Source organism: Bos taurus, chromosome 26 (assembly GCF_002263795.3).
Source record: "Bos taurus isolate L1 Dominette 01449 registration number 42190680 breed Hereford chromosome 26, ARS-UCD2.0, whole genome shotgun sequence".
In the NCBI taxonomy this organism is placed as follows: Eukaryota; Metazoa; Chordata; class Mammalia; order Artiodactyla; family Bovidae; genus Bos; species Bos taurus.
The window spans coordinates 43,625,238-43,640,449 of record NC_037353.1 but is presented as its reverse complement, the minus strand read 5'-3'; the positions used below and the strand labels follow the sequence as shown (position 1 = coordinate 43,640,449).

Sequence of the window (15,212 nt, the reverse complement as noted above, 5' to 3'; positions counted from 1 at the left end):
TGTTGGTACAAGCATTTTAGGGATTTAAAAAAATACTTCCCAGATAAATTTTTCTTTTCCATTGGGTCCATAATCTTTAATGTCTTCTCTTGTACAAATAAACAACACAGGCACAGTGGGCACGAGTTCATTAGGAATGCATCGGGGAACATGAGTCTGCCTTCCAGATGGAGGTCACCTGCCCCCATGCCCACCTGCAAAGCTGGGGAGGGGGTCTTATAACCTTGCGTCATCACCAGCACTTGGCACTCTCCGGCTTTCTCATTTCTGTGCCGCTAATAGCTGCCAGTGGATGCCTCATCATTTAAATTTCTGTTCCTCTGATTACTAACAACTTTGAGCATCCCTCTCTTTCCTTTTCTCTGGCTGTGTGGTATGCGGGATCTTAGTTTCCCAATGAGGGATCAAACCCGCGCCCCCTGCAGTGGAAGCACAGAATCTTAACCACAGTCCCCAGTGAGCGCCCTTTCATGCAATTAGTGATTCCGCAGAGATTAATGCTCTTTCTCTTTAAGGTTTCATGCTTTAGGTGACCATAGGAGCAGCTCCAGAATTTCCAAATTTGAGGAATTTAGATCCTAAGCAATTCCACTGGAAGGTGGGGCTAAAGATGTGCTAGTGGCCGAAGCCACCCCAAGAATCCTTTGTGACCAGCACCAGGGGCCTGTGCCTAAGTGCATTGTGGACCATGTGATGGGCCAGAGACTAGTGGGAGCAGGCTTAGATCTACAGGAAGTCATTACTGCCCATCAGCTTGCAGAACAGGAGCAGAGGAAGAGGCTTCCAGGCAACACAAAGATGCAGCTACCAATTGCACCCCTGGGACCAAAGTGGGGAGGGATGTGGAAGGGTGGGGGGGAGAAGTACCTACATCTCTCTCTCTCCCATCCTCCTATCTCCTGCTGACACCTTTCACTGACCATAACCAATCAGAAATCAGAGGGCAAGGAGCTCACTCCAGCAGGATGCAGACAAAGGACCACCGGACCAGAGACTCACCAAGAGGGATGGAGATGGGAGGGGATACACAAACAGTGAAACCCTCACAAAGGTCAGAGGTGTCATATCTAACATATTGTCCTGTACGTAGTAGCTGACCAAGAAATGCTGAATCTCCAGGAATGCTGAGCAGCCTCTGACTAATCTGAGTTCAATGTCTCCCCAGGTGTCTGTTGGCATGATTTCTTAACAGTTTTGACAACAGCATCTTAATGCTTACAAGTGGAATATCTCAAGCCAAGGCAAGTTTCCCCAGGTCAAACTAAAGCTGAAATCACAAAGCAAAGGCGGTACTGAAGAGAGAAACTGAGCAGAGAGGGGAGGAGGAACCATGAGCTCAGAATAAGGCTTATCAAAAGACGCCGAATCTAGAGCCTAAGAGTGAGAACAAGCATTTTGAAAATTAAATATGAAATGGGTAATTATGCAGTAATGAGACTGAGGACATTACAAAGGACACTGGCATCGAAACCACCACATCTCAACAGAGTAATGAGCAGGAAAAACCCTCCAGCTTTGTAATTATAATCATCGTTGCCATAACAACTTAGTATCTCTCTTTGTGAGCAGCTATCTTGAGACTATATTTTTAGCAATGACTGTGCCTGAACGTGTATTTTTCTTTATATAGCGGATACTTTTTCAAATTACTGATCTTAAAAAAAAAAACAATTTCATTTTTGTTCTCTCTGAGTGTAAACGTCTCGGGGATAATTAGGGAAATGAGCAGGTGTGAAAGTTCGTTATGAAAATGCTGTAAAAGTATTGATGTGTTGACAACATTTGCTTCAACAGAATGTTCTCTGGACCTGTATACTCTTATTGTTCTTTGTCAAGCAGCTTAACATATAAATCTTCTCTGTGGGGTTCATAAATATTTGAAAAATGATTAGCTCTGTAAGGTGTTTGAGGATTATTTGACAAGTACGGATTTATGTTGTGGGACAGAAATTGGCTTAGCAGAATCCTGAGTCTCAGGAATGAATGAATGAATAAACACTGGCTTACCTTGCTTAACAGAAATACACATAACAGATTCCCAGCTGAAGCAAGCAATGAGTTGACCTAAAAAATCAAACAAAATACCATTTGAAGAATTCAGAGAACAGAAGGAATCCTGAGCTGCCATTTTGATTTCCAAATTTGCTCCAGCTATTACACCCAGCTGGAAGGGTTGCTCTTATAGCTTGGCAAATATCCAAGATAAGTTAGCACTTTACTGAGCTCTGCTTACACTATTGGGAGATGATAATAGCCCTTTGTTAGGGTCTTAGACTTAAGTTAAATAAATGCTTTATTAGGTTAAGAACAGAAAGGTCTCAGAAAGAAGCACTCTTTCCCAATGCCATGAAAGGCCCTCAGCCAGGATAAGTCATGCAGCAAAGACTTATTGAGAATTTTCTGTCTTTCTTGTACTCTATTGTGTCTGTGGAATATGCAAAATAAGATTTCAATAATTACCAGTTTATAAAGAGTTTAAAGACTCTGTCAAACTACCGCACAATTGCATCCCTTTCACATGCTAGTAAAGTAATGCTCAAAATTATCCAAGCCAGGCTTCAGCAATACGTGAACCGTGAACTTTCAGATGTTCAAGCTGGTTTTAGAAAAGGCAGAGGAACCAGAGACCAAATTGCCAACATCTGCTGGATCATCGAAAAAGCAAGAGAGTTCCAAAAAAACATCTATTTCTGCTTTATTGACTATGCCAAAGCCTTTGACTGTGTGGATCATAATAAATTGTGGAAAATTCTGAAAGAGATTCAGAATTGTGAAAATTCTGAAGACCACCTGACCTGCCTCTTGGGAAACCTATATGCAGTTCAGGAAGCAACAGTTAGAACTGGACATGGAACAACAGACTGGTTCCAAATAGGAAAAGGAGTTCGTCAAGGCTGTATATTGTCACCATGTTTATTTAACTTATATGCAGAGTACATCATGAGAAACGCTGGACTGGAAGAAACACAAACTGGAATGAAGATTGCCGGGAGAAATATCAATAATCTCAGATATGCAGATGACACCACCCTTATGGCAGAAAGTGAAGAGGTACTAAAGAGTTTCTTGATGAAAGTGAAAGTGGAGAGTGAAAAAGTTGGCCTAAAGCTCAACATTCAGAAAACTAAGATCATAGGATCTGGTCCCATCACTTCATGGGAAATAGATGGGGGAACAGTGGAAACAGTGTCAGATTTTATTTTTGGGGGCTCCAAAATCACTGCAGATGGTGATTGCAGCCATGAAATTAAAAGATGCTTACTTCTTGGAAGGAAAGTTATAACGAACCTAGACAGCATATTGAAAAGCAGAGACATTACTTTGCCAACAAAGGTCCGTCTAGTCAAGGCTATGGTTTTTCCATTGGTCATATATGGATGTGAAAGTTGGACTGTGAAGAAAGCTGAGCACCGAAGAATTGATGCTTTTGAACTGTGGTGTTGGAGAAGACTCTTGAGAGTTCCTTGGACTGCAAGGAGATCCAACCAGTCCATTCTAAAGGAGATCAGTCCTGGGTGTTCATTGGAGGGACTGATGCTAAAGCTGAAACTCCAATACTTTGGCCACCTCATGTGAAGAGTTGACTCATTGGAAAAGACCCTGATGCTGGGAGGGATTGGGGGCAGGAGGAGAAGGGGATGACAGAGGATGAGATGGCTGGATGGCATCACTGACTCGATGGACATGAGTTTGGGTAAACTCTGGGAGTTGGTGATGGACAGGGAGGCCTGGGATGCTGCGATTCATGGGGTCGCAAAGAGCTGGACACCACTGAGCGACTGAACTGAACTGAGCTAAAGACTCTGTACAAGGGACGATGAAGAGCACTCCTGTCTTTGCTGCCGGCTGGTGTTCTGGGAGAGCTAAGCTGAGATGAGTATGTGAGTCGTGCGCAGAGGGGTTGGGTTTCTATGGGCTGGGTAAGCAGTTTGGGTTCCTCAATAGGAGAGCAACATTATAAATGGGTGTTTCAGGGAGAAAGTTGGTAGCTTCTCATGTGGGGTGAACAGCACGTCACAGAGACCAGAAGCAGGGGGACCTGCTAAGCAAGTGCTCCGGTAATCTGGGATGGGGTGCTGAACAATGGACCAGGTACTGCCAGTCGGAAGAGAGAAAGAGAAGATTAATGTCCCAGAAGAATCAACAGGACTAGGAAACACGTGGGCTGTCTTAGCAAGTAGAGTACAGATGGGGCAAAGTCTTCATCTGGGAAGCTGAAGCATGAGGACTCCTCCTTGACAGACAGGCTGGGGTTGAGAAGCAGGATGAGACTTGGTGAACAGGAGAATGAGGTCAGCTTGGCCACCCCTCGTCCTAAACTTGATGAACTCTGTGCCCTGAGCATTTCCAGGAGAGTCAGCCCTAGTGATGGAGAATCAGAGGAAGACAAAGGCGGCTCCAGGAACCGCACAGCGGTCTGCTACGTGTTGGGAGAACTGGCATCAGTGCCAATTCTTGTTCTATTTGTTCTGCTTGCTTTAATTATGTGCTTCTCCATGGAAAACAAACAAGCAAGCAATAACGCAGAGAACAGCGATTAGTGGGATTCATTTCCTGATTGAGGGATGTGTTGAGAATCACGTTTGAGTGGGACACTCTCTGATAGTTTACCAGATGCCACAGAGTAGGTGTATGCTATCTTAGTTACCTAAGGGGTGCCATGAAAGTAACATGTTTTCAAAACCTTTGGGTTTGCATCCATCAAGATGCAGGGTGTCTGACATTAGCTGTTGGATTAAAGCAGGAAAGCAGGGTTTAACCTGACTGGCAGTAGTTTACTTTGCATATGTAGGTGACTCTGGGCCTCAGTTTCCTTCCCTGAAGAATGGGAGGGAGAAAGTTAGTCTCAAGCTTTAACTGTATCAGAATCATGTGAGGAGTTTCTAGACATGGCCGTGGCCAATCCCACCCCAGGAGACCCTGTGGGTCTGGGGTGGGGCTTGTATATTAGCCAGCTCTGGGGTCCCTGGTGGAGGCAGTGCAGGGGGGCAACCCTGCCTAGATGGAGGATTCCAGGCGATTCTCTTGCTTGTGCTTTGTATAGCCGGCTAGCTGGAACTTCTGGGTGTATCACTTGCTGACTTTTTGCCAATGAAGCTCTGTGTGGACTTATTTTTTGTCTGAAGTGCCTGGCTGTAGATAAAAGAGCCCCTTGAGTGAGCCCGGGAGATATATTCCAGAGGAGGGTGGGCAAGCATCCAGAAATGGGTCATGGACCAGCTCAGCCCAGGCCACTTGGAGAGTGGAGGGGGGAAGGAGGCCTTCTTCCTCTCTCACTCTGGAGACTTCTGCTGGCTCTGGGTTCCAGAATGTTCTGAGGGGTTCGACAACCAGGTCCAGGGACTCCCGACCCTCAGAGATAGGGCAGGGCCCACTTTAGCTGCATCTCCCACCCCACAGCCATTCTGCTTTGGCTTAGGCCTGGGAGCCCAGAAGACCTGCCTTAAAGGGCAGCCTGGTCATTGCTCTAAGTGGGGACAAGGAGAGAAGATGAGCTGGTAAATGAGGGAGGCCAGAGGCAGAGGAGAGCCCAAGTCTGCCCACAGTGTGGGCTCAAAAGTATAGCTTCAAAGAAAAGAGAAGGACTTGCCTGGCTGCCCAGACCCAGCTCAGTGGCACCCTGGAATGGCAGGGTCCCAGGGACTGGCAGGGGACAGCCCAACCAAGGGTTGAGGGTCAGGCTGTCCCTGGGGTCAGCAGAAAAAGCCCCCAAAGACACTCCTGCCCAAATCCTGGGGCTCTGTGAATCGAGTAGGTTACCTGGCAAAATGTGAACGACGTCACCACCTTAAGAGAGGGGAATTATTCTGGATTATGAGTGGACCCATCTGATCACAGGACCACTTCAAGTAGAGAATTTTCCCCAGCTGGGAGGAGGGAAGATGTGGCAGAATGGGAGACAGCTGGGGCCACTGGAGTGACTCAGCATGCCAGCACTGGCTCTGAGATGCAGGGCACACGTGGGAGCACCAGAGAGAGAGGCTGCAAGGAGCTCCTCGCAGACGGCAAGAGAAGGCACACAGGCAGCTCCCCGGAGTGAAGACCGGCCAGTGAATGGGACCTCAGGGCTACCACCTCTGGGAACTGACCTCAGCCAGCGCCCGTGTGAGCCTGGAAGATTCTTCCCTGGAGGCCCCACTAGAGAAGGCAGCTTGTGAACTGGAGCCTGGATTTTAGCCTGGGGACGCCCACTCAGATTCTAACCTGTAGACCTGTCCCATAATAAGTATGTATTGTTTTAAACCACTAAACTTGTAGTAATTTGTTACAACCGCAATAGGCAGCCAGTGCAGGCCACACTTCCCCAATATCCCGGCCTGAAGGATGAACACAGAGTTTTACTGGGGGCAGGATGGTACTTTTTTCAAAAGGTAGTGAGCTCCCTGCCAGCCTGGTGGGCCCTGGAGCAGGAATCTGCTCACCTGATGACCCAAATGTGCCCTGTGGCTCCCAGGACGGCAGTCCTAGGAGGGTTCCAGCTCTCTCCCCAGCCAGCAGAGTCACTTCTCAGACCAGATCAGGGCTCCTGGTGGCTCAGAGGGTGAAGAATCTCCCAGGGAGACCTGGGTTCGATCCCTGGGTCGAGAAGATCCCCTGGAGAAGGGAATGGGTACCCACTCCAGTACCCTTGCCTGGGAAATCTCATGGACAGAGGAGCCCAGAGGGCTACAGTCCATGGGGTCGCAAGAAGTCTGACACGACTGAGTCTAGCACTTAAGGACAGGAACTTCCAGGGATGCTAGGCCCCGCGCTCACTAACTTGACTCCAAGGAACCCTGGGGACCTGGGGACCATCCACGGTGCCTGAAATAAGATCACGGTCAGGTGAGGGGGAAAGGTTTGTCTGGCCAGTGGGGAACCCGTGTCTGGTGTGGAACCAGGGAAGAGGCAGGTGTCAGGAGAGCTGGAGGCTAGGCTCAGGGCTCTATTTGCTTTAGGACCTTGGGCCACCGGGGGTCACAGTTCCCCAACCTGTAAGGCAGCTGGAGCGCCCCTTCGGATGGACACTCCTTGGAATCTCTGGGGAAGCAGGCTCCCAGCACCGGCCGGCTTCTGAGGGAGGTGAGGGGAAGGGAAGCGGTTTGGAGACAGTTAACGGGATGGCAATGGCACCCCACTCCAGTACTCTTGCCTGGAAAATCCCATGGGCGGAGGAGCCTGGTAGGCTGCAGTCCATGGGGTCGCTAAGAGTCGGACACGACTGAGCGACTTCACTTTCACTTTTTCTCTTTCATGCATTGGAGAAGGAAATGGCAACCCACTCCAGTGTTCTTGCCTGGAGAATCCCAGGGGCAGGAGAGCCTGGTGGGCTGATGTCTATGGGGTCACACAGAATCGGACACGACTGAAGTGACTTAGCAGCAGCAACGGGATGGATGGTTCCCAGGGCCAGCCACCGCGGGGTCGGCAGGAAAGGCAGGGAGGAGGGAAGGGCGGGGCCGGCCCCCCTGCGCCCGCCCCGAGCCTTGGCGCGCCCCTGCCCGCCTGGCCCGGCCCGGCCCAGCCCAGCCCAGCCCGGCCCAGCCCAGCCCAGCCCAACCCGGCGGGCGGGTCACACGCGCCGCCGGCCGGCCGCCTCCGCACCCTGTGCTGCTGAGCGCCCGGTGCCCCTGCCCCGCGCCGCCGTCCGCGCCCGCCGCCCGCCCGGCGCTCCCGGCGCCCGCGACCCTGCCCGGGGCGCGGGGCGGAGCGGGCATGGCCCGCCGGGGGGCCGCCGCGCTGGTGCTGGCCCTCGCGCTCCTGGCGGTGGCCCCGGCCAGGGTCGGGGCCCGGGGCGCAGCCGTCGAGGACCCCAACGACGACATACAGGAGACTTGGAGCCTGGAGCCTTCCTACGCGCGCCGGGAGCCCGAGCCCGAGCCCTTCTCGCCGCCGCTGCCCGCGGGGCCCGGGGCGGGGGAGCGGGGGCCGCGGCCACCCCAGCCCAGGCCGCCCAAGAAGGCGACGACTAAGCCCAAGAAAGCTCCCAAGAGGGAGAAGTTGGCTCCGCAGACGCCTCGGCCAGGTAAGTTAACTCGCGGCGCTGGGCGGCCCGAGGGGGCGCCCGTGGCCGTGTGCCTGTCCCGGCGGTGGCCTGCCGGGTCTGGGGCGACAGCTGGCTTCCCTCTGCGTGTGTCTGGGATGAGAGAGCCCCGCGAACTGCCCCCATCGCGGCCCCCACCTCCTTAGGCACTGACCGCGCGTCCCGAGGCCCGTGCTAGCGCCCCAGAACTTAAACCTGACCAGCTGCCCTTCTCAGCTGCCTGGGGAGCGGGTCCCTCAGCGCCAAGTTTGAGATTTACTGGGAAAAGGATCTTACTGCCTACTTCTTCAGTCTTCTCTCAGGACGTTTTCTTGAGAGTGAATTTCCAATTTGGTAATGTGACCAGTGGGGGTCTGTTTTGGCATAGTGGCCTTCTGGGGAGAACTCAGCTGGCCGGCCCTTCCCCAGCCAAGGTCCCCTCGAAAGCTACCCCCATCCTGTTTTCTGTGGGTCCCTTGAATCCTCTGCCCAGGAAGCGGTTAGGATGGCAGCGGTTCTGCTGGGGAGCCTTGGGCTGCAGCCCCAGGAGGGCCCGGGCTGCTGGACTTCAGGAAGCCCAGAGGCCCCCTCGGACCCACCCACCCCTCCCACCCCTCTCAAACGCACCCCCATGTTCTGCCTGCCGAGTCTTGGGGAAATAGCTTCCATTCAGTTTCTTACACTCTTTGTGAATAGAGGACTTTCTCTTAATTGTGTCCTGGGCTCAAATTGCAAAGGGCTGTGGTCCTAATATTTCAGGATTGAGGAGTGAGAGCAGGACTGTGGCCAAGCTCCCCGGCCTTGGAACGGCCTCCCTTGAAAGGAGCTTCGTGCCGGTGGTGGCACCGTTACGCAGCTCCTGGCAGGAGCGCATCACCTTTGTCTGGTTAAACTCTTCACTGAGGATAGCAGGAGGCCGTGGGGAAGGAGCAGAGATGAGGGTCAGGAACTCCTAAGTCCTGGGGGCCATCGCAGCAGCAACTCTGCACTTACCTGGAGCGGGAGGGGTCCTGCCATATTCGAGTTAGTGTGCTGTGTGCTCACTCAGTCGCGTCTGACGCTTTGCCACCCCATGGACTGTAGCCTGCCAGGCTCCTCTGCCCAGGGGATTTTCCAGGCAGGAATACTGGAGTGGGTTGCCATTTCCTTCTCCAGGGATTTGAGTTTGTGGGTGACTGTGAACCTGCAGGCCCTTCTGTGAGTTGTTTCACCCTGCACAGAGCCAGCATTCACCATATTTTCTGGGCAATTATGCCTATTAAGATTTGTAAAAACCACGCTGGTTTAATAATAGGAATGGAAGTGGGACAAGGCAGTCATATTTGTAGACCATTCGCTGTGACCCTGCTAGGAGTTTTATGGGCAACCATCTCACTTATTTCTTTCACGGGCTCCGAGGGGTGGATATTCTTGTTACTTTGCAGATGAGGAAACTGAGGCTCTGACCGTGTCAGCAGTCTGCTCAGGGTCACTCGCAAGGTGGTGTGGCAGCTTTGGAGGCCCTTCTCCTGTGCTTTTAACTGAAGGGCTTTTTTGTTTGGTCGTGTGAATCAAGCTGGGATGTGTTTTTGTTTTTTAGCATCTGCCATGTGGTTGGTGTGGCGCTGGGCATGGTGGGTCGAGTTGGGTGGGAGACACATCTGTTAGGTTCTGGTATGTACTGGGGGGTGGCCAGGCGGACGTGGGGGAAGCCCCAGGCTTGACTGAGAGTCCGAGGACTGCACTGCATCCCAGTCCTGGGTCTCAGTACTCAGCTTCTTGACCCCAGCATCTTCCTCCGCACTTGACGGCTGCCTCGCTTTACTCTGTCGCTTGTCCTAGGAGCTTTTCAACAAAAGCTTGTCGTGTGTCAGCTTGCGGTTGCTCTGGTCCCTTCTGGGCTGTTCATTATTCTGCAGGTCGTTACCAGGAACCTGCTCAGCATCAGGTGCCGGGTGAGGCCCTGGGGGAGGGGAGAGCAAAAAGGCCTCGCCCCACTCTCCTGGAACACTCTGGAATGGGATGCTCAGAGGGTAGTTGCAGGTGTGTCGAGAGCAGTGTCGTTGATTCCCCAAACTGAACACAGGAAGCTCCAGAGACTCAACCTCCAGGCCTGCTACCATTTCAGGGTGTGTTTCTAATAAACAGTTTGGGGCTTTTTAGACTCCCCCTGCCCAACTCTGACAAGCAAAATGTGACCTTGATCCAATACTTTTAGCTCTGATCCTCCCCATCCTCATCTTTTTGGCCCTTGACCAGTGGAACCCTCTATCCTGAACCTGAAGTCAGAGAGGTCAGAGAGTCTGGTTAAGAATCACTTTGCTGAGGGCAGTTAGTGATAGTTTTGTGCAGTGAAATTACAGTAAGAGAAAATGATTTTGCCTCCCGTAAGGGGTGGCTTGATACAGGTACTGCTCCTTTCCTGGTGGCTCAGTGGTAGAAAATCCACCTGCCAGTGCAGGAGGCGTGGGTCTGATTCCTGGGCTGGAAATGGCAACCCACTCCAGTATTCTTGCCTGGAAAATCGCATGGACGGAGGAGTCTGGGGGGCTACAGTCCATGGCGTCGCAAAGAGTTGGACACAACAGAGCAACTAGACAACAACACACATGATGTAACAGAAGAATTCATCTCTGTGTTGGACCATTTCATCAGCAGATTGCACTAATATCTTAGGACGGCATTTATAGTATTCTTAGGGGCCACAGTGGGAATGTTTACTGTGAGCTTTTGGACTGGGTGGGTGGTGCACTGTCTAGGCACTGAGGTGGGAGTGAGGGGTTAGATTTAGGGAAGAAGAATGTAAGAGCACGTATAACTGCTCATTGAGAATTTTCTCATGTGCTTTGTCTTCCCAGATGATAAAATATTTGCCACATAGCTTGTATCGTACATAAAGGCTGGGCTCAAGAGAAGATGGGAGGTAGATGCTCTGTGTCTCTGGGTCTAGGGGGAGTCTTGTCTGAATCCCATAGGAAGGTTTACTTAAGGGGCCAAGGGCATTGGGCATTCGATCTTGGTGTGAGTTTGGCTTTGACTCTTGGCTGTTTTTTCATGCCACCAATGTGCAATGGCTTTCATGGGCCGACATTCTCCTGGAAGTGGCTTGGATAGCTGAATCTTTTGGTTAATTGAGAGTATTGCATTTTTCCATGAGTAACTGATGGATTCCAGAGTAGAGCCCTTATGTACCGAATAGAGTGGAATCTTACATTTTTTTAAGGTTTTTATTTGGAAATAAGTATAGACAGGAAGGAAATTGTAAACATAGTGCAGAGAGATCCTGTGTACCCTTCTTCCAGCTTCCCCCAATGATAGCACCTTTTAGAACTACAGTACAGGATTTCTCCACCTTGGGAGTATTGACATTGTGGGGTTGCCGTGTGTGTGTGTGTGTGTGTGTGTGTGTATGGGGAAGGCTGTCTTGTGCATGGTAGGATGTTTAGCAACATGCCTGGCCTTGACCCACAAGGTGCTACTAGCACCCTCCTCCGAGTTGTGACAACTAAAAATATCTCTAGACATTGTCACATGTCACCAGTGGGCTAAGGATCACTGCTATATACAGTATCAAAACAGAAAAATGACATTGGTACAATACTTTTAACTTTCAGAGGATGTGCTGTCGCTTCAGTCATGTCCCACTCGGTGTGACCCTAAGAACTGCAGCCTGCCAGGCTCCTCAGCCCATGCCTTGGTTTCCAGGCAAGAGTACTGGAGTGGGTTGCCACTTCCTTCTCCAGGGGACCTTTCCCACCCAGGGACTGAACCTGTGTCTCTTACGTCTAACTTGCGTTGGCAGGCGGGTTCTTTACCACTAGCATCACCTGACATTCCCCAGTTTTCGTGTGCACTTTTGTGTGTGTGCGGGGGTGTGTGTATGAGAGTGTGTGTGTGTGTGTAGTTCTGCACTGTTTCACGTCTATAGATTCACAGAACCAACCCCCACCCCATCAGGATACAGGACTGTGGAATTCCTTGTCTGTGATTGAGTAGGACTCAGTCTCGTACAGTTTCTGAGGCCCTCGTTGTGAACATCAGCAAATCCCAGAATTGTAGATCTTCAAGGAACCTAAGTGTTCATTGTAAGCAAATTCTTATTCATTGCAAGATCCTGCCAGCAGGCTACTTGGTGTTAAAAATTGGTTGAAGAAGACTATTTAGGTGATACTAACTTTAGCAGTTCATGAAGTGGGCAGGCAGTCTCCGTGTGGGGAATGGCAAATGGGGCAGAAGGCAGGAAGTTTTTATAGAACAAAGAGCAAGGAAAAGAAAATAGAAAATATCTGGTTGCCTGGGGTGACACAGTCAACTTTGTTTGGGGTGAGAAGACCCAGAGTTGACCTGGCATTTGGGAATTAACTGGATACTTCTGGTCAGGAAGGGATTGTTCGTGCCAAGAAGTTTATGTAAGTTTAAATTTGGTAATGTGGCATCGTGGGCAAAAGCAGCTCCATCTTGGGCTTCTACATTGGTCTAGGCGCCTATGTTTCCACTGACGGGTGCTCACCACCTTGAAAGGCTACCTGTTCATTGGATAAATAGTACTGATTGCTAGAATGTTCTTCCTCACAAGGACCTGGCAAGCTGCTTTTCTCTAATTCCATTTATTCAACTGTCTCTCGCCAAATTCAATATTTTCTAGACCCCTGCAGTTGGAGGTCCAAAGAATGAGTCTCTGGGCCCCGTTTTCATCATCCTAGGGTGAAGAGTGAGATGCGGGACCACAGTCTGGGCATGCGAGTGGATGTGGGGTGTACTTTCCATGTCATCTCCAAATTGATGGCTTTGGTTTGGAACCATACTCCTCTTAGAGGGAAAAAATAGGCATCAGAGAAGTAAACCATAGTTACATAACTGACTCGCTTTGCTCGCCGTCCCAAGAGGTCGTGAAAAACAGATGAGTTCATAAACAAGACTCAGTAGGTGATTTGAAGATGTTTTATTCTCCTTCTTCCGTTGGGCTGGAAGTAGCCTTGAACTTTTGGGTTCCTACATGTTGGTTGCTTCCTTCAAGGGCTGGGGAGCATGCACGTCTATTGGAACACACGCTCGCCTGCATCACACCCATGGCTCTGACCCTCTGTCTCGAGCCCGTGGAATTCACAGAGTGGGCATCAAGCCACGTTTGTTGGTGTGTCTGTGCCCAGAATTGGCAAGTTTGTACTTTGTCCTGTGTTCTACTCTGGCCCGGGAAGGGGAGGGGCTGGCGATAATCAGAGAGCTGTTATATGAGCATATTTGGTTGTAAACAAAGTCCTTTCTGTTATGCATTGCCAGCTAGTTGCTGGAAAGAGCTTCACTTTTAAGCTTTTGCTTCAGCACCCTTCAGGGCTTCTTGCGCGCTTCGCCCTTCGGTTGGAAATGCCATCTCTTGGGCCAAGCTGGAGTGTGAGGATTAGGAGCATGTGTTTGTAAATGTTTCCCTGCATACTTTAAAAGCAATCACAAGGCTATAGGCACACCTAAACAAATAGCAAGAAATCTTTGCATCATGGTATTATATGCTCTCTGGAAGAGTTAAATCCATTTTTTTTTTTTTTTGTCCAGATCAACTTCCTAGAGAATTCCAAGGGAAAGGACTTTTTATAGAAAAGGTCTTTCTTCTCATGTACATCAGCAAACAGCTTTAAGACACCACCTCTGTTTCCAACATGCTTTCCAAAGTCAACTCTTCATGCTGGCACATCTCCCCACCGTGCCTGTGGTTGTAGAAACCCAGGCTTGTGTGTGGGTGATGAAGGGGCAGACACCTGTGTGTTTGGAGAAGCTGGGTTGGAGGCCTGGCTTCTGAAGATAGCCGTTGTGTTTCCTGTGTGCTCTGAGCATCCCTGACTGCCGGGTCTCACGGAGGACAGTGTCTTAGGTCTCATGGCAACAGCAGCCTGGGCCCTGGAATCCGGATTTTTTTTTCTTTTTTGGCCCTGCTTCATGGCGTGCAGGATCTTAGTTCCTCAATCAGGGATCGAACTCTTGCCTGCTGTACTGGAAGCGCAGAGCCTTAACCACTGGACTGCCGGGGAAGTCCCTGGGAACCTGGAATTCTGAGGTGGGGGTCTTCTCTGGATGTCCCCGAGGTGGTCAGGGAGCCTGAGTTCTCAGGCTTGGTGTCTCCAGCAGTGGCTCTGCCCTCTCTGGCCTTCTGAGGTTCCTCTTGCTTCCCTGGGATCATGAAACCCATAAAATCAGGGTGCCTTGGAATGGCCACGGGAAGGGCTCGTGTCTGTAACTGATTGGCATCCCATTGGCTACTGATCTGGGCATCATAGGAATGTCAGAGCCACACAGGACACCTTCAGGTGTTAATTCAAGGCTCTACGTCAGACTTTTATGGAATACTTGGTTCATGAGAGGCACGAGTAAGGGTTTGGCAGAGGTTGTTCAGGATTCAGAGAGATTCAGAATCTGGCTGTGCCACTCGTGGGCACAGGTGACATCTTCACGTCTTGAATTCATCACTGTGACGGGGAGTAATAACAAGAAGCTTCCTGAGGTGGTGTGAGGTTAGAAGGTCAAGGCACAGCCTCCCAGTCTCTTGAGGGACGGGTGAGAGGCAGCTTCGACCCAGGGCCTCCAGGTGCCCCAGCCACGTTGAGTCCTGATGGCTTCCTGCCAGCATTGCAGCTCAGGTTGTTGGCATCTCCTTCTCTGAGTCTCACTGTCTTCCCTTCTTCATTTGTGATTCAGGAAATAATCACCTCCCCCGGTCACTTCTGCAGCACAAAGCCTTGTCCCCGGCTGGTTCCAGGCAGAACCCAAACTGAGACTGCAGATACCTGCAGTGCCCCTGGCAGGGCCTGGCACACCCACCTTGCTGCTGTTCTGGGAGTGTCTCTTTAAAGGCTGAGGGCTTCTTACTTGGTTGTACGTCAGCAAAGTAGCTGCCGCTGCCCAGAGGCTGGGATGGGCTGTCCCTTCGGCTCCAGGGACCCTGGTGGAGACCAAGTCGTCTGAACAAAAGGCCGGCCCATAGAGGGCCAGGGGCTGACTCGAAGGTTTCCCAGGGAAGACAAGGCTGAGTGGGGGATGGGGGTATGGGTGGGAAGAAGCGCTTGTGAGGGATTGATTGGCTGGTTGGTTGATTGATCGATAGACTTTGGTCCAGTCCTGGTTAAAAAAAAAAAAAAAAAAACTTGAGAAATTACACCCGATGCCTCCGTCTCCAGCTCAGACCTTCCAGGTTGCTAGTTAACCGAAGCAAGCACATCCTTCCTCCACTCAACCTTTTGGT

The 15,212-nt window shown here is 50.8% G+C and overlaps 1 protein-coding gene across 3 annotated transcripts in view; it reads left to right on the top strand.

The window, feature by feature from the left end:
• The first annotated feature begins 7,680 nt into the window (after nucleotides 1-7,680).
• Nucleotides 7,681-15,212, top strand: part of CPXM2 (carboxypeptidase X, M14 family member 2) — a 136,955-nt gene continuing 129,423 nt past the window's right edge. For 2 of the 3 annotated variants that reach the window (XM_059881910.1, XM_059881911.1), the window contains exon 1: nucleotides 7,681-8,005. In XM_059881910.1, coding sequence (XP_059737893.1) covers nucleotides 7,696-8,005 — 310 coding nt within the window. In that variant the 5' untranslated portion in view covers nucleotides 7,681-7,695. The remainder of the gene's footprint in view (nucleotides 8,006-15,212) is intronic. The other variant, NM_001206057.2, reaches the window with a different exon arrangement.